This window comes from Leopardus geoffroyi, chromosome B1 (genome assembly GCF_018350155.1).
Source record: "Leopardus geoffroyi isolate Oge1 chromosome B1, O.geoffroyi_Oge1_pat1.0, whole genome shotgun sequence".
NCBI classification, from domain to species: Eukaryota; Metazoa; Chordata; class Mammalia; order Carnivora; family Felidae; genus Leopardus; species Leopardus geoffroyi.
In genome coordinates, this window is record NC_059327.1 from 76,119,807 (window position 1) to 76,145,395 (window position 25,589).

At 38.4% G+C, this 25,589-nt stretch overlaps 1 protein-coding gene across 5 annotated transcripts in view; it reads left to right on the top strand.

The window, feature by feature from the left end:
- The window catches only part of SH3D19 (SH3 domain containing 19), a 185,038-nt gene extending 169,783 nt beyond the window's left edge, over positions 1-15,255 (top strand). For all 5 annotated transcript variants that reach the window (XM_045465841.1, XM_045465852.1, XM_045465848.1 and 2 more), the window contains 6 exons: positions 956-1,014; positions 2,895-3,097; positions 3,814-3,866; positions 7,975-8,161; positions 8,591-8,688; positions 13,324-15,255. In XM_045465841.1, coding sequence (XP_045321797.1) covers positions 956-1,014; positions 2,895-3,097; positions 3,814-3,866; positions 7,975-8,161; positions 8,591-8,688; positions 13,324-13,428 — 705 coding nt within the window. In that variant the 3' untranslated portion in view covers positions 13,429-15,255. The remainder of the gene's footprint in view (positions 1-955; positions 1,015-2,894; positions 3,098-3,813; positions 3,867-7,974; positions 8,162-8,590; positions 8,689-13,323) is intronic.
- Positions 15,256-25,589: the final 10,334 nt, after the last annotated feature.

Genomic DNA, 25,589 nt, shown 5'->3' on the forward strand with positions numbered 1-25,589 from the left:
TGAACATTTATATCAATAGGAAGAGTATGACTCAGTCTCTGATATAACTTATTGATACTGGAAAATATCAATAAAGCTAGCTTATATCATTAAGTTTTAACAGCTTATTTAAGTGGGAAAAAGCCAATGACTTTTCATTACATCAGAAACTTAGGAAACAAATATAACAGAAAACCTGTATTTTTTCAAATATAAATGAGCTTGAGTCTCTTGAATTATAAAATGTGGGTCTTAAAAATTGTCTAGTGTATATATGCCCTGATTCTTTGGACAATCTAACCACATTCTCTAAATTAATATTAAGAATAATGTTAGTTTTAGCACTCTTTCTCATTTTTCTTCTGCCCAATGTAGCAGTACTTTAAAAAGCACAATTACCACACTGAAATCAATCACACTGAATCTGCCACATTATTGGTATAAGTGTTATTTCTAAACCTACAGGTTTAAAAAATTGTTTTAAAACTTTTAGAATTTATCAGGAAGTGTGCTGATTTATTTAATATAGACCTCTAAACCTTAAGTAGTTTTCAGACTTAGTGCATTATGGTCAATATTTTATTACAACCCAGCTCTACCGAGCCCTGTAAATAAAGTATTCTCTAAAGCGCTTGCCACTTAATAGATGCTCACTGAGTACTAATTCCTTTCTTCCTTCCCTATTCACACTGAAGGAAAATAAAATGTTCTAAAGTTATGAAAATAGAAGAAATCCACAAGTTTGATTAAAATGTTTTTGGGGGGTCAGAAAAGTATTGCAGAATTCTGCCAACACTTGGAATACGTGTGGTAGTGCGTGAATGCTTTCTGCCTAGTTTCTATCTTAAGTCGTCCTCATCTGAAGTTTTCAACTTACAGAATGCGGGAGAGAGAAAACTCAGTCCAGGGTAGGATGATATTAATGTGCTTATTCTATTCTAATGTGCAAATTGTTGCCTTGACTTTGTCTTTACAGATTGATGTTCCCGAAGGAGGAAAAGGGAAAAGAGAATCCGTGTCATCTCATTGTGTTAAGTAAGTTTTATTTGTGCCCTTTTGCACCAAATGTAAAGGAGGCAAGCATTTATATCCTAAAGAATTACCAAACTGAAAACACTTCAGATGTGTGATTATTCACATTCTCAGTGTGTCTTTGTAATTATGAGGAAAACTTTGCCTTAGTGGGGGGGGCGCCAGGCTGGCTCAGCTGGTAGAGCATGTGACTCTTGATCCTCGGGGTTGTTAAGTTTGAGCCCCATGTTGGGTGTAAAAAGATTGCTTAAAAGTGAAATCTGTTTTTAAAATAAATTAATAAAAATAAAAAGCCTTAGTGGATTAAAATTCTGATGAAAATGCGACATGTTGGAAGAAGCTGGCATAAACAATACTCTGTCATACAGGACATATAGACACACACACAGAGCCACAGACTGTCTATCCTAGAACTTCCCACAGCCTGGCCTGAGCTTGAGCAGAGACAGTTTCGTTATCCAGCGCATTTTGTTTTGGCCTTCTGGTGTTTATCTACCAACATATTTTTAGAAGGTTCAGATATTTTTGCGACAGAAAATATTTTAATCTTATAGAAATAGGAACCCTATAAAACTTGCTAGACATTTTGTATTGTTTTGTTTTTAAGAGGAACTAGAAGAAAGTAAAGGAAGAGTTAAGTTGGAGAGGTCTTCCTTTATGTCTGAAAACCTTTCCATAAATTTATATACCCTTTTATGCACCACTGTAACTCCTTTGTGATTTAAAACACTGCCACAATGCAACTTTATATTCCAGTTAAATGAGCAAATTAGTGGAATTCACTACCTGCTGAAGACTGTAAACCTGTCTTTGAATAGGTCAGACATAAGGAGATGCTCCCCGAGGACTTCAGAAAATAAATGCAAAGGTTACCACAAATAAGAAAACTTCTGATGCCACAGTAGTTGAATTCTACTTCGAGTTCAATTTTTCTCCTATTTTTAAGCAGTGTTTACTGTGTCAGCAGGTTGAATTTAAAATGGGCCTTCACAGCTATTGATCCATTGACCTGACTTAAACCAGACTTTGATTGGTGCCAGTACCAACCTTTTCTCTTCAGGCAATTGCATCTCTTTAGACTGTTGCTATTGAAACTTCCCTTTCTAAAGCCTTAAATCGAAGGTTTGGTATTAAATCATGCCTTCAGGGATATAATTTTATCTCTACTTTTATCTTATTTTCAGTCACAATTGCTAATCATTAAAGGATTGTTCTCATAATCAGAAGTGAAGCCTTTTTAAAGGTGATACAGAAAGCATCTGTAAAACAACAGTGTTAGATATAAAATTGTTATAATTTGCCCGGTTTCTGTTTTCTTCTAGCCTTCTAGTTGGGAAGGCCATTTCTCTCTATAGACAACTCACTGATGATTCAGCATATATTGAGGATACTCTGCCCAGCTTCTGCCCATTGCATTTGGCCACGGAATTTTCGTGTCTTGCCCCGAGATTCTCAGGGTTGGCAACTCGTGAACTCAGTGCAGTTAGGACTGAGAGGGTTCAGATTCAGCCGGCCTACATATACAAAGACATGTAATGGAGTAAAGGAGTAAAGGTGATCAAGAGATATACCAGTATAGACTGGCCACAGGGGTCTCCTTTGTAATTCTCATGTACTCTGTGAGCTTGATGTTAGCCTTTTTTTTTTTTTTTTTTTTTTTTTTGCTTTAGCCTTCTTGAGTAAGTTCATATCTAAAAAGTGAGGACTATCATTTAGAAATGTAGCTTATTCTTTTTATGGAAAATTTTAAATTATGCCTAGTATATCTTGTTCCATAGTAAACACAGAATAAGTATTTATTGAAAGACTAAATTAAGGTTTTAAAGCATTTTGAAAGTTAGTACTCTCTAGTTTAACTCACAGACATGATCTTCTTTGTTCAGAGGCCCAAGATGTATTGCTCGGTTTGAATATATTGGAGACCAGAAGGATGAGTTAAGTTTCTCAGAGGGAGAAATTATTATTCTTAAAGAGTATGTGAATGAAGAATGGGCCAGGGGAGAACTTCGAGACAGAATTGGGATTTTCCCCCTTAACTTTGTAGAACTCATGGAAGATCATCCCATCTCTGGTGCAAACATTTCAAGTGAGTATAGAGAATATGGTTTTTTATTATTTTATTATGTCCTAATTGAACTAAACCAAATAACAGGATCATACTTAAGGGGCACCTGTGTGGCTCAATCAGTTAAGCGCCCGACTTCAGCTCAGGTCATGATCTCGTGATTTGCGAGTTCGAGCCCCACATTGGGCCCTCTGCTGTCAGTACAGAGCCCACTTCGGACCCTCTATCCCCCTCTGTCTCTGCCCTTACCCTGCTTGCACTCTCTCTTTCCCTCTCTCTCTCTCTCTCAAAGATAAACATATAAAAATTTTTTTAAAAAGGATAATACTTAAACTGCTTAATAATCCATATTTGTTAAAGTAGAAAGAAAAATGGTTTTTATTTTTTTGAAAAATGGTTTTTAAATGGTACTAATTATTGGGATAGTCGTTGTGGTACTCTCTCACAAAGATCTAGTTTTGGTGTTTTAGGTTGTTAGCAATAGCTTCATATCAAAAATGGTAAGGAATCACAGACTTTTAAACAGAAGTGGACTATTTAGTATAACTAATGTGTATCCTACTTTACAGTAAATGAAACAGACCCAGGGAGGATGGTACCAGTCAAAGTTAGTCATTACAGGAAAAGACTGGTCTGGAGTCCCAGACTTTTTATTCTCTCTCTATGGTTTTTCTCCAATACTAATACATTGTATTTACATGTAAAGTTTTAACTTTTTTTTTTTTTTTTTAACGTAGGCACAAAAACACCACCCAAGGCCAAAAAAGAAGATTCTGGTGCAGATTCTCAGGTAGGCTTCTTGAATGGGTAACCGTAGTAAAAGTCAGGTTTTAACTCTTGGAGGAATATTAAAATCATAATTATCATAAGTATCAAGAGAAAATTTCAACTCATGTTGCAAATGTTTGAAATAAATTGGTAATACCTTTTACTCTGTATATTAGAGCTCATGCAAATGGGTTAGAAAGACATGCAAATGCTGATAGAAAACAAGGAAAAAGACATGATTGGAATATTCATAAAAGAGATACTGTAAGTGATATTAAACTTTAAAAATTTTTTTGTTTTTTTAATGTTTATTTATTTATTTTATTGCTTCCTTTCTTTATTTTTGTTTTCAATATATGAAATTTATTGTCCAGTTGGTTTCCATACAACACCCAGTGCTCATCCCAAAAGGTGCCCTCCTCAATACCCATCACCCATCCTCTCCTCCCTCCCACCCCCATCAACCCTCAGTTTGTTCTCAGTTTTTAAGAGTCTCTTATGCTTTGGCTCTCTCCCACTCTAACCTCTTTTTTTTTTTTTTTTTTTTTTCCTTTTCCCTTCCCCTCCCCCATGGGTTTCTGTTAAGTTTCTCAGGATCCACATAAGAGTGAAACCATATGGTATCTGTCTTTCTCTGTATGGCTTATTTCACTTAGCATCACACTCTCCAGTTCCATCCACATTGCTACAAAGGGCCATATTTTGTTCTTTCTCATTGCCATGTAGTACTCCATTGTGTATATAAACCACAATTTCTTTATCCATTCATCAGTTGATGGACATTTAGGCTCTTTCCATAATTTGGCTATTGTTGAGAGTGCTGCTATAAACATTGGGGTACAAGTGCCCCTATGCATCAGTACTCCTGTATCCCTTGGGTAAATTGCTAGCAGTGCTACTGCTGGGTCATAGGGTAGGTCTATTTTTAATTTTCTGAGGAACCTCCACACGGTTTTCCAGAGTGGCTGCACCAATTTGCATTCCCACCAACAGTGCAAGAGGGTTCTCGTTTCTCCACATCCTCTCCAGCATCTATAGTCTCCTGATTTGTTCATTTTGGCCACTCTGACCGGCGTGAGGTGATATCTGAGTGTAGTTTTGATTTGTATTTCCCTGATGAGGAGCGACGTTGAGCATCTTTTCATGTGCCTGTTGGCCTTCTGGATGTCTTCTTTAGAGAAGTGTCTATTCATGTTTTCTGCCCATTTCTTCACTGGATTATTTGTTTTTCGGGTGTGGAGTTTGGTGAGCTCTATAGATTTTGGATACTAGCCCATTGTCCGATATGTCATTTGCAAATATCTTTTCCCATTCCGTTGGTTGCCCTTTAGTTTTAATGTTTATTTTTGAGAGAGAGAGAGAGTGAGAGTGGGGGAGGGGCAGAGAGAGAGGGAGACACAGAATCTGAAGCACACTCCAGGTTCTGAGCTGTCAGCACAGAGCCCGACATGGGGCTCAAACCCACAAATTGTGAGATTGTGACCCAAGCTAAAGTCAGACACTTAACCAACTGAGCCACCCAGGTGCCCCTTTTTAAATTTATTTTTAATATATATATTTTTTAGTGTTTATTTTTGAGAGAGAAAGAGAGAGAGAGACAGAGCATGAGCAGGGGAGGGGCAGAGAGAAAGGGAGACACAGAATCCAAAGCAGGCTCCGGGCTCTGAGCGGTCAGCACAGAGCCTGAGGTGAGACTCGAACTCATGAACCGCGAAATCATGACCTGAGCTGAAGTTGGATGCTCAACTGACTGAGCCACCCAGGCATCCCTTAAATTTTTTTAAATGTTTATTTATTTTTGAGAGAGAAAGAGAGCACAAGCAGGGGAGGGGCAGACAGCAAGGGACACACAAAATCCAAAGCAGGCTCCAGGCTCTGGGCTGTCAGCACTGTCTGACACAGGGCTCAAACTCACGAACTGTAAGGTCATGATGTGAGCTGAAGTCGAATGCTTAAGGAGCTGAACCACCCAGGTGCCCTGATATTAACAAAGTTTTTAACTAGGGCACCTGTGTGGCTCAGTTGGTTGATTGTCTGACTTCAGCTCAAGTCACAATATCACAGTTTGTGAGTTCAAGCCCACATCAGGCTTGCTGCTGTCAGCAGAGAGCCTGCTTCAGATCCTCTTTCCCCCCCTCTCTCTGCCCCTCTTCCACTCACGTTTTCTCTCACTCTTTCTCTCAAAAATGAATAAACATTAAAAAAAAAAAGAAAAAAATTCACCTTATTAGTAATCAAAGAAATACCTTGTAAAGCAGCAATAAGATACCATTCACCTATCCATTTAACAAAGATTCAATACAATTCAACACTAAACAAGTAATTATATGAATGCTAAAATAGAGGAAGTACAGGGGCACCTGGGTGGCTCAGTCAGTTAAACGTCCAACTCTTGACTTCAGCTCGGGTCATGATCTCATGGTTGGTGAGATCGAGCGCCTAGTAGGACTCTGCACTAGTGGTGCTGAGCCTGACTGGGATTCTCTCTTCACCTCTCTCTGCCCCTCCCCTGCTCACGCTGTCTCTGTCAAAATAAATAAATTTAAAAAAAGAGAAAGTACAGATTATTACATTATTATTGTTTCTCACCCCAAGAAAAGGATAAAAAAAAAAGGGACAAGATTTTAGTCACAAAAATGGTCATAGTGCTGTTTTTATAATAGGAAAAAACTGGAAGCAACCTAACTATGACCATTATTAGGAGAATGTTCTGAGGCCACGAATACTAGATTTATAAAATAAATGTCATGGGAGGAAAATATGTTATAGGGAAATTGAATATATAGCATAAAAAGACTAGAAGGAAATACATTTGTTAACATGCAATTGCCTGCATGGTGGTAAGATTATCTAGGTGGGTGGGTTTTCCCCCCCACCTCTTCACTTCTTCATACATTTTCAAACTTTCCAGGTGTTTGGGAACATTTGTAATATTTGTATAATGAGAGAAAAAATGACTTAAAAACTTTATGTAGCATGACTTCAGAAGTGTCTAAACTGAATTAGGAATGTGGATGACTTCCATTGTTTATTTGCAGCATATTGTAGAAGAATGAGCCTGATCGGGTCATTGTCAATATGTCACTGGTAATTGGGCTGTGTGTCTCTTAATTCTTTCATCACCACGCACTGATTAAATCAAACAGGGAAGAAGGTGACTACAGTTCTCCAGAAGGAAATATTCACATTGCTGCCTACATGTCTTGGGAACAAAAGTACCATTCGTTAGTATTGATTACTCAAGTGCAAGAACAAGAGGGGTTTTCGTTTGCTTTTTTTGTTTTTGTATTATAAGCCATCAGTTGTTGCAAACTTAAGATGTGTTAGGCACTGTGCCAAGTGTGCTTACATGCATGACCTCATTTGATCCTTGCCACAACACTAAGGTGAAGCTGGGGGTGGGTCTGAAACCTAGGCCTGTCTAGCTCCAACCCTTTGCCTTAGCATTATCCTCTCTTCCCTGCTTAAGCTCCTCAAACATGGGCTTCCCATCTTGACTTGGCAGAGACACCTTTTTGCAGAGCAAAACCTTCCTCCGGTGTGTTTGGGGTAAAAGCATTCTTGTTGGAGCATTCCATCATACTAACCTACCATGTTTGGGTCATTACCCTGCCAGCCTTAGAGCTAACTACACCTCATAAAATTAAAAATGTGAATTAATGAAGTCCCATGGTATGGAATCTGATAGCCTCTGAATCAGGTAAAGACCAGGGATTAACAGCCTGTTCATAATTTAGGTAAAGAAGAGCTTCACTGAAAATTATGTGCTTTACCAGGGTTTTCTCATAGTGTCATAAGTACTATATGCTTTTACCTAATGTTTTTAATGTAACTAATGTCATAGATCATACTTAAAGTTTTTGCTTAAGTACTGTATGTACTTTAAAAGCAGAAAAGCTAGAAATCCCATCGTATCTGTCATTTAGAATTATATTTTTAAGAAAAAAAGTTATTGGAAACTTTTATTTCTGAAAGCTGGTAGCAACATAAAATGTTAGGTGATTGAAGAAGCGTTCAGGCTTTGAAATCTTATGACCCCTTAGCTTTTTCCCCCATTGCTTTTTAAGCTTTGTAGAAATCAGTGTCAACTAAAATCTCACGTTCTTTACCAAACTTCTGATTTGTAACAGGATAATAGTCTTTCTGGAGAATGGTGTGAAGCGCTTCACAGTTTTACAGCAGAGACCAGTGAAGACTTAGCTTTCAGGAGGGGAGACCGGATCCTGATCCTTGAGCATGTGGACTCTGACTGGTACAAGGGCAGACTGCATGACAGGGAGGGGATCTTCCCGGCAGTCTTTGTGCGGCCCTGCCAAGGTGTGACAACTACAGAAATAACAGTTACTCTCTAAGGGGAGAAAGCCTGAAACCTTTGAAATGATATATATTTCTTTTCCCTCTGGCTATGCTCAGTTTAACTTGTTTGCCTACATTTGAAAGAGTTGATTCATAAATTTATGGAAACTCTCTTCATACACTTTGTTGGCGTTATGGGGGGAGGGGAAGACAAAAATGCCTTCACTTAATAGTGGCTAATTTTGTCTACTAAATGTATTTTGTATAGTTTTTTTTTCCTGCTAGGAAAACATCACCTTTTTGCAAGTTAAATAAATTCAAAATTAATTGAAATTATTCTGTCCTGGGAATGAAAAGCGTTGGGGTGGGGGGAGCGGTTCTTAAAATGTTTGATTTGTGTTTTAGTCTAATGTTTTTCTATACATATTTGAATTTTTGGTATCTTCACAGCTGAGGCAAAAAGTATGTCTGCTTTAGCACTTAAGGGGAAGAAGGCCAAAGCCTTATATGATTTCCATGGGGAGAATGAAGATGAACTTTCCTTTAAGGTCAGAATGTGTGTCTTTTTGTAACCGCATTAATAAATTTTGAAGTGTCTTCTACTGAAGGGTGGAACATTTGGGTGGAGTATTGATCATTAGCTAAGAATGAACAGATCTCAGACCCTAATTCTAATGGACGGAATTAGAGAAGGTGAATAGGGCACATTTAAATTATCAGCAAGGTGTTTAGGCCCTTAAAACCTTCCTGACTTGATAGCCCTACAATCCCCGACAACTTCCTTATTCCTAGGCCTTGTAACATCTGACCTCAACAATATTGGAGTTTTCATTCATCCCTAGAAAAGGATGATTCTCTACATGGCCTTGGCAGCCTGCTACTGTCCTCTTTGAGATCAGATGGTACCTACCACCAATGGCGGCTGCAGTAGTGTTCCTAAGACACTGGAGTATTGTCCACAAAGACACTGATTAGAATTTGAGGAAATGATCCCAAAAGGTTAAGTTCCTTTGCAAAGGTTTTTTTTTTAGAGGCCTAAAATTTAGTCTTACTTTACTGAAGAAGTACCTCCTCTTTTTTGGTTTTTTGAGTAAAAACTGAGTATTTCCATGATCTTCTTTCCCCAGCCTACAGCTGGACCATGGTCAGAGGACAGCACTCAGGACAGTACTTTGGAACTGTTCTTTTTTTTTTTTTTTTTTTTAATGTTTATTAATTTTTGAGAGAGAGAGAGACAGAGCATGAATGGGGGAGGGTCAAAGAGAGGGAGACACAGAATCTGAAGCAGGCTCCAGGCTCTGAGCTGTCAGCACAGAGCCCGTCGCAGGGCTCCAGCTCACAGACCGTGAGATCATGACCTGATCCGAAGTCGGAGGGTCAACTGACTGAGCCACCCAGGCGCCCCTGGAACTGTTCTAAGAGGAAGGAGGATGGGTGTCGTAGTAGTTGCTGTCAGAACAGCCCGTGTCAGACGCTGGGAAATTCTCCATCATCGGAGATAAGCAGCCAGAGGCGGGGCTACAATAGAGAGGAGTGACTGGGCAAGATGAGACTTGATGTTGTGGGTACCCCCACACCTGTCTAAAACAAAACAGGGATCTTGGGGAGTCACGGAGTAAGGGACAATGCAGAGATAAAGTCTGTATAAAGTTGCTGACTCTCCTATTTTGTTACGGAGTTTTCCATTCTGAGAATTTCTTCTATCTTTTTCATTTTAAAATGTCATTTCTTTTATAAAATGTTGTTAGTAAATGATGATATTTCTTAATGCAGAATTATAATTTGGTGACCCTGCATCAGTTCCTTTTTTTTTCTTTTTTTTTCCCCCCTCTTAATTTCTTGGTCCTTAAAATCCAAATGTTTGGAAACCATTGCCATAGTCCCTTTCAGTCATGGGCATCAGTGGCTCATACTTCATTCTTGTGATCTTTACTGCAAGTGAAAAATCTGGATTCAAAGTATTTACATGTTATTTTGGCCTTAATGTCAGTGTAATAACAGACCTCATAGTATCCTCTAGAAAATAGGATGTCTTCATTTTACAAATGACTGTCTGAAAGCAAGGTAATTCTAGAGTTTTTTAGTTAAGGAATTCTGCACAGCTGTCAGTATTGTTAATCATTAATATTTTATTAAATATTCACAGAATATTAGTAGAACTTTTTTTTGAAAAAGAAATTGTGCTAGCCATTAGTAAATTGACATGGTATGTACATAAGGACCAGAGCCAAAAAAAAAAAAGTTTCATTCAACTATTATGTCATAATTTAGGAACCAGAAGGAACTTATTTATAATATAAATTTTGAACAGCCAGAAATTTTACGGATTTTGGCAGAGTAAAGTAAATTAATGACATTTGATAGTCAGCATTTTTCCTTTCCATTTTCCATAAAGAAAGGCCTTAAAGCAAACCATTTTTCCAGAGGGCAATGTACTAGTGCTACAAATAAAATCCATTTAGCCTGATAAAGATATTCTTAAAAGTAGCCAGGGTCATCTTGAACCATTATAGAATCTTAAACCCAGATTCTAAGAAATGGTTAGAATCCATAAAGAAGAAAATAGTTTCAGGAGATAATTGTAAAAATTATGTCCTCATCTGTTGAGGAATTATAATATTCACATGAATGAGACATACAGCGTCTTTGACTAACCTGATGAGGGTAAATCAGTGTTCTGAGTCAGGGAGAAGCCCTTTAAAGACAGGAAAGAATGTAAATTTGATCATGAGGCCACAGAAGCATGGAATAAACCAAATGGTAGAGGAGGATACCATTATGTGGAAGAATAAATGTAGAGTACAAAATGCTCAGGATGTTGGGAAAGGCAATTATAATAAAAGCCTTTCTAAGTAAAAAGTCCACTGTAAGATGTGGTGGCCATGTTGCCCAATGGTTAGCAATACAGGCCCTCGAAATCACACTAGATTGGAATCCTGTCTCTACCACTAACTAGATATGTGACACCAAGGAATCTATGTAATCTCTTTGGGCTTCAAGTTCCTTCTCTTTAAAATACAGAAGTCTATAAGGATCTCTCTCTTAAAATGGCACAATAATAGTAACCACCTCTAGGATGCAGTGTTGTTTAAATGAGTTAATTCCTATGAAGTACATAAGGTAGGACACGACCTATCATAAGCACAGGACTTACTCTCTTACCTCCAAGTCTTTGTTTAAATGTCACCTTCAATGGGGCATTCCCTGACTGCCCTAATGAGAAGGCAGTCCCACATTGTCTGTCCTCCTCTGCCAGCTTATTTATTTGTCTCCCTACCTTAAACTGAAGTCTTTATTCATTGTTGTAGCCATAATGCTCAGAACAGTGTCTGACATATGGTGGGTACTCAATAAGTAATTATTATGTGGAAAACTATATATATAATATATATGACAGCTAATACTATTTTTTTTTTTTTTTTTTGGTTTCTGATTCCTAGTACTTCTTTTTTTTTTTTTTTTTTATTATATGAAATTTATTGTCAAATTGGTTTCCATACAACACCCAGTGCTCATCCCAAGAGGTGCCCTCCTCAATACCCATCACCCACCCTCTCCTCCCTCCCACCCCCCATCAACCCTCAGTTTGTTCTCAGTTTTTAACAGTCTCTTATGCTTTGGCTCTCTCCCACTCTAACCTCTTTTTTTTTTTTTTTTTTTTTTTTTTTTCTTTTTTCCTCCCCCTCCCCCATGGGTTCCTGTTAAGTTTCTCAGGATCCACATAAGAGTGAAACCATATGATATCTGTCTTTCTCTGTATGGCTTATTTCACTTAGCATCACACTCTCCAGTTCCATCCACGTTGCTACAAAAGGCCATATTTCATTTTTTCTCATTGCCACGTAGTATCCCATTGTGTATATAAACCACAATTTCTTTATCCATTCATCAGTTGATGGACATTTAGGCTCTTTCCATAATTTGGCTATTATTGAGAGTGCTGCTATGAACATTGGGGTACAAGTGCCCCTATGCATCAGTGCTCCTGTATCCCTTGGATAAATTCCTAGCAGTGCTATTGCTGGGTCATAGGGTAGGTCTATTTTTAATTTTCTGAGGAACCTCCACACTGCTTTCCAGAGCGGCTGCACCAATTTGCATTCCCACCAACAGTGCAAGAGGGTTCCTGTTTCTCCACATCCTCTCCAGCATCTATAGTCTCCTGATTTGTTCATTTTGGCCACTCTGACTGGCATGAGGTGATACCTGAGTGTGGTTTTGATTTGTATTTCCCTGATAAGGAGCGACGCTGAACATCTTTTCATGTGCCTGTTGGCCTTCTGGATGTCTTCTTTAGAGAAGTGTCTATTCATGTTTTCTGCCCATTTCTTCACTGGGTTATTTGTTTTTCGGGTGTGGAGTTTGGTGAGCTCTTTATAGATTTTGGATACTAGCCCATTGTCCGATATGTCATTTGCAAATATCTTTTCCCATTCCGTTGGTTGCCTTTTAGTTTTGTTGGTTGTTTCCTTTGCTGTGCAGAAGCTTTTTATCTTCATAAGGTCCCAGTAATTCACTTTTGCTTTTAATTCCCTTGCCTTTGGGGATGTGTCGAGTAAGAGATTGCTACGGCTGAGGTCAGAGAGGTCTTTTCCTGCTTTCTCCTCTAAGGTTTTGATGGTTTCCTGTCTCACATTCAGGTCCTTTATCCATTTTGAGTTTATTTTTGTGAATGGTGTGAGAAAGTGGTCTAGTTTCAACCTTCTGCATGTTGCTGTCCAGTTCTCCCAGCACCATTTGTTAAAGAGGCTGTCTTTTTTCCGTTGGATGTTCTTTCCTGCTTTGTCAAAGATGAGTTGGCCATACGTTTGTGGGTCTAGTTCTGGGGTTTCTATTCTATTCCATTGGTCTATGTGTCTGTTTTTGTGCCAGCTAATACTATTATTAAAGAAGTATTTTAGATTAGGAGTAATTGGGGGGAGGGCACAAAATGCAAACAGGAAAATAAAAGTACAGCAAGGGTGAGAAAGGCAAAGGAACAGGCTCTGAGGAGAAGTGGCATACAAGTAAATGGTGTCATAAGGTATAGATCATCTTTGTGGTGTATCATTTAATCCTCTGGGCAAATCAGGATCAGTGAGTTACATAAAGAGAAGATTAACCATGCCTGTCCAGGTAGACTGCTTACCATGCTTATTCTCGACAGAAACTAATCATTATTTCCAATTTTTGTCTTCTTACAGGCTGGAGACATCATAACAGAGCTGGAATCTGTAGATGATGACTGGATGAGTGGAGAACTAATGGGAAAATCTGGAATATTTCCCAAAAACTATGTTCAGTTTTGACAAGTCAGCTAAAGGTGAAGCTTGACTGTGTTTTTCAGCACAAGAACTCACTTGAACTATCACTTTGACTATCAGATATGTTTTTGCACTATTTTTTTAAACTGAATGAAATACCTATGCTGTACATGGTACACTAGAATTTTCTGAAAGCAGAATATGATTTTGTAGTCAGCTTTCATTCACAGTAGAAACCTGTACATGGAAACCCATAAGCAAGCCTTGATGTTCTATCAAGGAAGACATCAAGCAGAATTAGCAAGGCAGACAGACACTTCCCCTGGGGAGAGCGTCAGGTGACATGGCAACATGGGGAGGCTTACAAGCAAAAGTTGCACTTAGACATCTTTTCATCAGCACAAGGAAATTAACCATGCTTCTTCCATTTTTTACTTTAGTTTAAAAAGAGGACATTTGATATTCTCCGTGCTGTAACTATCAGGACATGGTTGGTAATCTAAATTTCATTGTTGATATTCAAATTAATTCTAACCACTTAAGCGCATTATCCCTTATTACCGGGGCAAATCTCTGCTTCAGGTGAGGCAGTTTATTAACTAGTTGGGGCCTTTATAAGCACCTGGTGAATCAGCTCGTGCTCATCGAATGCTCCTTGTGTTACTAAGTATTTCCCCTTTGTCTAAGGATTTAAGGGTGATTAAAATTTGATGTATCTTAGTCAAAAGAACCAAAATCATCTTGAAATGCCTTGCTAATACAACTAACCAATCATTCCACCTACCTGCCATACCTTCTCTCTTCCATGTATATTTTATGTTAACAGGGTTATTATAAAGCACATTTTCTGAATCTGCAATCATTCTTTTGACAATTACTGGTACCCAAAGAAAAATTCATTTTCTTTGCGTTACCCCAGTAATATATAAAAACTGTCTTGTTATAGTGGTACATTATGAATTGCATATATCTCAGAATACAGAGCAATGGTTAAAACAGAAAACACCAAACCCCCACAGCTCATTTCTTCCCATTATAATCAGAATGAAAAATAATTTAAGAAGACCGAAGTCTGATGATTATTTGGGCTTTTTTCCCCCAGCTCATCCCTGAACAAATTATTAGAGCAAATGAAAAACCACTTTCCTGGTATCCATTTGTTATGCATTCCAGGCTTAAGATAAAAGTGGTTCTTTATGTGACTGAATCAATTACAGTTTATGGGCTTAAGCCAAATAGGTCGAAGACAATCTTCAAACAGATCAATGGAATAGAATTTCATTGGAAATGTAAAACACTTGCCCAACAATGTTCATGATGACTTTCTTCTATTTTTGAGAAGAATTCCTATACTAGACCACTTGTTTGCTTTTGTTATGATTTCCCATTGTCCAAAAAGTTAGGCAGCCAGTTGTCAAACCATTATGTGAACACCATGTGGGGTTCTGTAAGGGAAGAGATGTTTACTGTCTTTGATGGAAATTCATCTTCCATTTACATGATTACAATTGATTTGGGAATATGGGAGCTGTTTTTCTTACATTTTGGTTAAAGAGGACAGTATAAAGAAAACTCTTGTCAAATCTCAAGAGTAATTTTACAAGAAATGAATGACTTAGCGTTATCTTGACTAAATTCTTATTTGCAGCAAGGTGCACAACAATAAGGAAGTGGGGATGTGTCTGGAATAGGATGGGGGTATGTTATTTTGCCTGTGTAATTTTAACATCATATATCAAAGATCATGAAAGCCTAGCTTTATTGGAGAAAAATATTCCTCTTAAATTTTGGCCTTGTGTTAGCAGAATGATAAGTGCAATAGTTGTAAATCTACTTGACACTATAATAAACTGAGCTGAACTTTTCAAAGTCCTTTTCTCATACTCGACTGAGTTTTTTGAGAATGGAGATGGTACCTTTGTATCTCCAGCCCTTTGCACCATGTATGTAGACTCAATAAAAGTTGGTTGGTTGGTTGGTTGGTTGGTTGGTTGGTTGGTTGGATTGTTGGTAGATTGGTTGGTTAGATGGAAAGCTTTCACATATAGCAATACTATCTCAGATCCCCAAGATCCAGTATTTTTCCTCCTTAATTTGTAGACAAAAATCTTTATTGAAACAAAATTCACAGTTTATATCATTTCACTCCTTCATGACACTTTTTTTGCTTGCCACTTATTACCCAGTCAACTGACAAAATGCTGGAATGTTGCTCAGTATGGGTTTTCATAGGTATTTCCTTGTTCTCTGTATTGATTGAACATATTATACCCGGTGAATTTCATAGGGGAGGAATAGAAATATACTTTTTCCTTTCAGTAAATTTAGATGAAACCTGATATTGTACATCCAAGCCTACTCAAACTAGAATCTTCAAATCCTTTTTCTTTAGTGAATTGAAACTAGAGAAGTCACTTAATACATTATTCTTATCCTTTAAAATACTTAAAGATTTTTTTTTAAATCTACTTTTTTTTAAAAGTAGATTTTGTTTATATAGATGGAGGGGTAATGTAAGATATCTGTCACTGGGCTCATGGAAATCACAGGTTTTAAATACAGCCTGAAACATTCATAGTGAAAAACAGTCTGCATTTATCAAGATTTATTGTTAGAACTAGCATTTGAAAAAAAAATTTTTTTCCATAGGATTTATTATACATCAGTACTCTTTTAACAATAATTGTTTGGTTTTTATTTTAGTATCTCAGTTTCTTAAGCTGAGATAAATATACCTAGTGAAATAGCGATGGATATTTGAGCTAATTATAAGGGAATATTTGTTATAATCATTAATAGTTTATTCCTTTCAATTAATGCCAAATGTACATGAACCATATGATTCATAATTCAATGCCACTTTGAATATTTAACACTGGATTTTTTTCAGAACCAATAGGAAATCATTTTCTAACCTATGCCTTTTTACTTCACTGTAATTATAGAGGGGAAAAAAAATACAAAGCCTAAGTCAGAACAACAGCACCATCTAGGGGCCTCTCTCCTAATTGCAAGCTCATCCTGTTAAACCACAGAAGAGTGCAGACCAGAGCTCTCAACCTGCAGAGATTAAATGATTTGCCTAAGGTCATACAGGTATGGCAGAGCTTAAAGCGAAACCTAGCTAGTTCTACTGATTTCCAGTTGCGTACTTTTTTCGTTGTGCTAACGTGATACGTTAAACAAGTAGATTTCATCTGTTTTATTGTCTGTAAACAAAACGTTTCAGATATGGGGCCCCTGGGTAGCTCATTCACTTAAGCATCCAACTATTGGTTTCGATTCATGTCATGATCTCATAGTTCATGAGTTCCAGCGCCACGTTGGTCCCCACACTGCCAGTGTGGAGCCTACTTGGAATTCCCTCTCTCTCAAAATAAATAAATAAACTTAAAAAAAAAAAAACACACCATAACTTCTCAGATATAACACTTATGATTAGAATGAGTTGCAGAGAATAAAGCCTTAAATTTATTTCCTCAAAAAAAAAAAAATCCTGCTTAGCTTCTCAATTTTATGTACACAATTTATATTGATGTTACCTAGACACTCAAACATGAATTGATTCATTAATGGGCATTCCTTTTCAGTGTAGTAGAGAATATATGAATGCTTGAAGCATCAGATCATGAGAAGGTGTGACTGTAGGGCTGTGCTCTTGGTAACAGCAACGGTTCCCAAACCTAGCTTTTCATACACATATAGTGCAAAAAACTGTTGTACTTTGGAGTCTAATAGATTAACTCAGGCACTGTTAAGCTATTTAATAAATGTATATTTGAGGATGGGATACATTCTAGATTTTTTTTTTTTAAGGAATCTTAATGGAATGTAAGCCATGGATTATTTATCTTCAAATACTGTAAATTAGGCAATAACTTGAAATATTTTTCAGGAGAAGTAAGAACTAAAGTTTATAATTCAGAAAGGAAAATTACCTTTGGTCGTATATCCTCTTTTAACAGAAATAAACTAAGAGTCTTCATACCAAAATAGTGACCTATATTTAGTTCTGCTTTACAATTAGAATAAAAAGGGCAGTGGCATTTATTTCTCTGGTCATATCTAAGTTTTTTATTTAATAGAGCCCTGACTCAGAGGACCACTAAGGCCCACCACATTGTTCCCCCTGTCCCAGGTAGCCAGCAGTGAGGAGCAGAGTTGTTACTTTCAAAGAGTGTCAGAGCATTTAACCCTTCAATTCAGTACCCTACCTGAGATTACTCTATACAGACATACCTCAGTGATACTGGGGGTTCAGTTCCAGACCACTGCAGCAAAGCGAATATCACGATAAAGCAAGTCAAATGAATATTTTGGTTTTTTGGTGCATATATAAGTTATGTTTACACTATACGGTAGTTTATTAAGTGTGGAATAACATTACGTCTAAAAAACAATGTACATACCTTAATTTAAAAACGCTTTATTGCTCAAAAATGCTAACCATCTTCTGAGCTTTCAGCAGGTCGTAATCCTTTTGCCTCAATGTTGATGGCTGCTGACTAATGAGGGTGGTGGCTGCTGAAGGTCTGGGTGGTTGTTGCAGTTTCTTATAATAACACAAAGTGAGGTTTGCCACATCCATTGACTCTTCCCTTCATGAACGATTTCTCTGTAGCATGTGATGCCGTTTGATAACATTTTACCCACAGGAGAACCTCTGTCAAAATTGGAGTCAGTTATCCCAAATCTTGCCACTGCTTTATCAACTCAGTTTTCGAAATGTTCTAGAGTTTTTGTTATTTCAACAGTCTTCACAGCTTCTTTGCCAGATGTAGCTTCCGTCTCAAGAAACCACTTAATTCATCTATAAGAAGCAACTCCTTATCTGTTCAAGTTGTATTATGAGATCACAGCAATTCAGACACATCTTCAGGCTCCACTTCTAATTCTAGTTCTCTTGCTGTTTCTACCACATCTGCAGGTACTTCCTTCAATGAAGTCTTGAACCCCTCAAAGTCATCCTTGAGGGTTGGAATCAACTTCTTGTAAACTCCTGTTCATGTTGACAATCTGCCATCTTCTGATGAATCACAGTTATTCTTAGTGGCACCCAGCATCATGAATCCTTTCAGAAGGTTTTCAATTTACTTTGACCAAATCCATTAGAGGAATATATATTTATGGAAGTCATAGCCTTATTTCTTAAATAAGAACACTCAAAAGTCCTTGATCCATGGATCAATTATTCCTTGATCCATGGGCCACGGAACGCAATGTTGTTAGCAGGCATGAAAACAACATTAATCTTGTACTTCTCCATCAAAGTTGGGTGACCAGGTACATTGTGAGTGAGCAGTAATATTTTGAAAGGAATCTTCTCTGAGTAGTGGGTCTCAACAGTGGGCTTAAAATATTCAGTAAACCATGTTGTAAACAGATGTGCTGTGATCCAGGCTTTGTTGTTCCATTTATAGAGCAAAGGCAGAGTAGATTTACCATAACTCTTTTTTTTTTTTTTAACTTTTTTTTTAAGTTTATTTATTTATTTTGAGAGAGTGTGCACGAGCAGGGGTGGGGCAAAAAAGAGAAAGAGAGAGAGAATCCCAAGCAGGGTTTGCACTGTCAGCACAGAGCCCGATACAGGGCTCAAGCTCCCAAACCATGAGATCATGACCTGAGCTCAAATCAAGAGTCAGGCATTTAACTAACTGAGCCACCCAGGTGCTCCAGATTTAGTATAACTCTTATGGGCCCTATGATTTGGGGAGTGGTAAATGAGCACTGGCTTTAAGTCACCAGCTGCATAAACCCCTAACAAGAAAGTCAGCCGCTCCTTTGAAGTTTTAAAGCCAGGCAGTGAATTCTTCTTTCTAGCTGTGAAAATCCCAGATGGCATCTTCTTCCAATATACAGCTGTTTTGTCTACATTGAAAATCTGTTTAGTTAGTGTAGCCACCTTCATGAATTACCTTAGCTGGATCTTCTAGATAACTTGCTGTGGCTCTAGACTTTTCTACAGCTTCCTCTCCTCTCTCATCCCTCATAGAATTGAGGACAGGACAGGTAGGGCCTTGCTCTGGATTAGGCTTTGGTTTAAAAGAATGTTGTAGCTGGTTTGATCTTCTATCCATATCAGCAATGAGGCTGTTTCACTTTCTTATCATTCATGTGTTCACTGGAGTAGCACTTCTCATCTCCTGTAAGAACTTTACCTTTGAATTCACAATTTAACTATCTTTTATGCAAGAGGCTTGGCTTTTGGCCCATCTCAGCTTTCAACATGCCTTCCTCATTAAGCTTAATTATTTCTAGCTTTTGACTTAAAGTGAGGGATGTGTGACCCTTCCTTTCACTTGAGCAGTTAGAGGCCATTGCACATCATTAATTGGCCTAATTTCAATATTGTGTCTCAGGAAAACAATTACAATAGTAACATCAAAGACCACTGATCACAGATCAACATTATAAATATAATAATAATGAAAAAATTTGAAATATTAGAAGAATTACCAAAATGTGGCACAGGGACAGAAACTGAGCAAATGCTGTTGGAAAAATGACCGCAATAGGCTTGCTTGACGCAGGGTTGCCACAAACTTTCAGTTCGTAAAAAACTCTGTATCTGCTAAACGCAATGAAGTGCAATAAAATGAGGTATGCCTGGGGTCCCTGGGTGGCTCAGTTGGTTGAACATCTGACTTCAGCTCATGTCATGATCTCATGGTTTGTGAGTTCGAGCCCCACATTGGGCTCGCTGCTGTTAGCCTGTCAGTGCAGAGCCCACTTTGGATCCTCAGTCCCCCTCTCTCTCTCTGCCCCTCCCCTGCCTGCGCTCTTCCAAAATAAATAAATAAATATTTGTTTTAAATGAGGTATGCCTGTACTAAGGAGACAGTGGTGTCTTCTCTTTAGATCTATGAAATGCCAGAGCTATTGAAAAATACATATACGGTGATGAAAAAAAATTACCCTATTCATTTGTATATGCAGAGTCCTCTAGGGGAAGATGAATATTGGTGAGCAGACAGAGACCTGCATCTTTGCTGGTTGGAGGGGCCTAGTTGGGCTATGAGAAGGCCTAGTTGTCCACTGCAATGAGAATTTGGGGGAAAGGTCAGAGAGCAACAGAATGTAGAGCACTGAAGCGTCATGCATCTAGAAGACTACCAGGTGGGAAGATTGCCCCTATAAAAGTGTGTCTGGGTGTTCCTGCTAGATAGGGCTGGATGGCTGCTACAACATCTTCTATTTGATGGTCACAAAGAGAGAGTTCTTTGTAAAGAGAACAAGGGCAATGATGAAACCAAAGAAGCTGAGTACCTCTGGAAAGATGAGAATCAGAATTACGCTCGCAAATAGGCCTGTTGAGCAGACCCACATACTGATGTCCCCCACAAAGCCAGCAGCCAAATCACTCAAGCTGGTGTCCAACTGCAGAAAGTAAGATTTTCTTTAGGATTTGGCAGTAAAGAACACTGCCATCAGTCCATGGATGGCAGTAATACTAACCATAACCACTGGAATGTTGAACATAAGATCAGATCTAGCCATGTGGCCGTACCTGGAGCCAAAGTCCTGAATACCAGGGCAGCCAAGAAGCCCATGAGAAAGATAAAAGAAGCATATTTAGGTTTGGTTCCAGACCTAAGTAGATATGAAGGGGTGAGTTCATAGTGTAGAAAGCGTATCGCAGAGTGGGACAGACACTAAATGGCAGCAAGTCCATGATGTAGCTGGCTAGATGCATATTTTTCTTTAATTGGAGCATAATTTACATAAAATATGTAGATACTAAGTGTACAATTCTGTGAGTTTTGGCAATTCTATACACTCATATCCATCAATAAATGCGTAGAATATTTCCAGCACTGTAGAAAGTTTCTTGTGCCCTTTCCCAGTCAGTCATCACATCCTGCTCTCCTCCCCTGCAGAGGCCATCACTGTTCTGATCTCTACCACCAAGATTTGTTTTGCTTGTTCTAGGATGTCATAAAAATGAAATAATGTAATATCTGCTCTTCTGGATTCTTGTGCTCAACATGATGTTTTTGAGACTCTTCCACGTTGTGTGTAACAGTAGTCTGTTCCCTTTTATTCCTCAGTAGTATTTCATCATAAGAAAACATGATAATTTGTTTATCCATCTTTCTATTGATTTTTTCCAGCTTTTAGCTATTATGAATAAAGCTGGTATGCATATTTCCCCCTAAGCTTTATTGAGATACAGTTGACTAGTACTAACATTCTTAAGTCGTTTTGTACACATAGGATTTTATCTCTCTTGGATAAATATCTAGGAGTAAATTTGTTAAGTAGTGAAGTAGATAAATGTGTAATTTTATTAAAAAGCTGCTTGCTTTCCAAAGCGTTGTACCACTTTATACTCTATTAGCAATATTTAAGAATTCCAGTTACTTCACTCCTTACCAGCATTTGGTTTTAACAGTCTGTTGGTATTGTCATTTTCCACCACTATAGTGAGTTATATCTTCTTTTGACACAAAACAGTTAACAGTTCTGCAAACAGACTTAGAGCTAATGACACCTGCAGTAATTTCTCAACTTTGACTTCATGAATGGTCTTAGCATATGGAAGCTTACTACCCTTGCTTTCACACTTTCATTGCTTATCACAGCATTATATCCAACAGAGGATTAATCATCGATTAAATTGGTGTGAGTGGATATTTAGTACTATTAAGGAATTTTTATTGAAATTTAGAAGTATGTTAATAGGATTGTGATTGTTTTCTTTTTCTTTTAAGCTTATTTTGAGAGAAGGAGAAAGCACGAGAGTGTGCAAGAGAGAGCCTGAATTGGGGAGGGGCAAAGAGAGAGAGGGAGAGAGAATCCCAAGCAGGCTCAACACTGACAGCACAGAGCCCAATGCTGGGCTCAAGCCCATGAACCATGAGATCATGACCTGAGCTGAAATCAAGAGTTGAACACTTAAATGACTGAGTCACCCAGGTGCCCCAGGAAATAAAGCATTCAAATGAACTGATGGCATTTGGGCAAAACTTGCAATGAAGAAAAAAAATTAGTTTATAAAATATTTTCTGAATTTGTGTGTATGCACCTGTGTGCCTCTCTGGCTCAGTCCGGGTGTACTAGTGTATATTCTGCTGCTAAACCTGAGGTTGATGTGTACATACTTGTGCTGTCATAAATGCTTGTAAAGTTTCAAAGTTTATTCTGTCCAGGTCACTGCTACTTTTAGAGTAGACTCCCCTGCCATTTGCCACCAGTGGGTGGGCCAGGATTTAACACAAGTTTCTCTACCCTTTGATGTCCAATATTTTCACTACAATAGATGTCCTGTTGGTGAATCAGAACCTTTAGTATCTATAGGCCTTGACTGGTTTTTATCATACTCCCAACAGGAGTGTTTGATAAACTCCAATAAAATTCAGGGGCCTGCTCACCAAGTATTTTTGGGGGACTGTGTGGGTGGATTTAGAATGTTTAATCCCTGTAGTAATCAAGGCAGGTCTCTTTGACCTGCCACAGAAGGGGGCCCAACTCCTTGTTGGATGCTTTGAGTATTGGAGACCGTATGTGCTTCAGTAAATGGGCCTTCCTGTTCAAGTAAAAATTGCAGCAGCTTTAAGCATCTTCATTTTGCATGAAGTGAGTTGGGTAGTTGGGGTCACAGAATATGGCAATCCCCAGGAAAGGGTCATCTCCTCTGGGCTGCCTCCTAGGTGATAATCAGGACAAAAGTTCTGGGTGAAAGTGGGTATGATTAGAGAAAAGATGAAATTATAAGTATCTCTGCTGGCACCTGAAGAGAAAACATTTTAGATCCTAGAAGGGAGGGAAAGACAGCAATTAACGTACTCTTTGTTTCATTCTCAGTCTTGGCGCTATTGATGTTCTAGGCTGGATAATTAGTTTTGTGAGGTGCTGCTTTGTGCATTGTGGGCTGTTTGGCAGTATCACTTGCCTCTACCCACTAGATGCCATTAGCACCTTCCCCCCAGGTGTGACAAAAATGTCTGTGGACATTGCCAAATGTCCCCCGGAGATGAAATTGACCCCAGTTGAGAACTACTAACCTTGATCCAAAACTGCTACCTAAATCATGTGGCAGTTGCATCCAGCATGTCTGATCTTCTGCTGGGTTTGTCATCTGTGTGCATGTGCTACGAAAAGAAGAAAACTCATAAAATGAGATGTGATTGGTTCTGAACTAGTTTTGCTATGCCTGATGACAGCAGCAGCAGCTCCACACGTGAATGTGTTGTACAAACTCACCCATCAACACAACCTTAATTCAGTCTGGCTGATCACATGCTTTTGATGTCTGAATGGCTTTGGGTAATACCAAAAATGGCAACTGGAGCTACAACTGTTTGGTGACACTGTCCATGTGACTTGATCAAACCAATGTGATGATAATCCAAATCAGGTTTAACAACAAATTCTGAGGTCAAGTGATCTGTGCCCCTTTGATTGTATTTCTGGATGGGGGAACAAAAATAAGTCATGAGTTGGCTCTCCCCTGGGGACAGGTGTTGCTTTTTTGCTCATCTACTGCCCATGTAATTATTGACAATGACACCTAAGTTTACACTCTCTTGCATGGCTCATAATGCATAATGGCCTGGCCTTTGAATACATTATGGCGGCCTCAAATAAGAGCAACTGCTACCCCCTTGGACTTATTCACAATTGGCTGAGTATGGAACCCTGGAAAGAATGACTGAGGTAAATACCACAGGTTGGCCTCATGCATTGCTTTGAATCTTGTTGACAGTATGTGGTGTGAGATTCTAACCTGGTGACTAGTCAGAGTGGTTGATGGAGGAGCATATTCATGTGAAAATTGAAGTTTGGCTAAGAACATGTCAATTCTTACTCACTGAGGAGTGCATTGTGAGAGGCAGTCTGCCACAGAGTCCAAGTGTCCCTGCATGTTGTTGGGTATGCCAAGAATACAACTCTCTGCCTGCTCCTTACCTGACCCATTTCTCAGGTTGGTGTTTGCACCTTGCAACCTTGAGGGATGATGTAATGTCTCCCCCTGGAAAAAGAGCAGACTTGCTTCCACTTAGTTATCCAAGTGCTGAATTTTTAGTGTTCTTCTTCTGTAATGCAACCCACTGTATGATGGATCCTTTGCATTACCTCTGTGGGATTTGAGGAGCATGGGAAACTGTCGCAAGTGAACATGAAGCTTCGGCTATTGATATGCTGTGAGTAATAAAGTCCTTTTATTTCTGACTCAGGAGTGTCATATCTTTTGCCAGTATCCATGAAACTGTGGCAGACTAACTTTTTAAAAAGTTTATAAGTTGGGTAAAATGTCAAACACTGCACAGATCCTGACACTTTCTCCTCCCCAATTATTTTGAAGCAGATCTCAAATATCAAATATAAATATCTCAGCATATATTTCTAAAATGATTCTTTAAAAAGAAAACAAGGGCACCTGGGGGGCTCAGTCAGTTAAGCATCTTAACTGAAGCATCTTCATTTCGGCCCAGGTCATGGTCTCACAGCTTATGGCTGATTTGAAATGAGGTTTTATGTAATGCATCTTCGGAGGTGTCTTGAAGGTGTTATGAAACACGTATAAACCCGGCAGTGATATGGTGATATGAAACACATATAAACGTGGAAGTCTGCATTGTGCTGCACCTTAGTGTGAAGTGATGAGTGTGCTGTGTGTGGTCTGTCACTACTCAACTCTGCCCCTGTAGTGCAAAAGGCAGCGACTGACAATACGTAAAGCTGAATGAGTGTACTGTGTTCCAGTAAAACTTTGTGTATACTGAAATTTGAATTTCATATAATTTTCACATGTGATGAAGCATTTTTTTTATCCATATGAAAATGGAAAAGCCATTCTCACCTTGTAGGCCATCAAAAAACAGACATTGGCCAGATTTAGCCCATGGGCAGTAATTAGCTGACAAAATCACCCAGAAATACATCCCAAGGAGTTTATCACATGAATAGTTAGGGACCATAACGGCTGCCAGGAAATCACAGGCAAGGAAGTCCCCGATAAAGGGCACCAAATCAAGGGAATAGAACAAATGCTAAAAACTTTAATTTATGAAAACTACCCCCAAATAGAATTGAAGTTATATATTCACAGAGTATACTGCATACCTGAGACTATTCAATCAGAACAACTACTACCAAGACACATTTTATAAACTTAATGGATTTAAAAAACTAAAATATTCTTTGGGCTTGTAGCCAAAACCAGAAAGTGACTTACAAGGGAAAGAAACTAGATTATCTTCTGA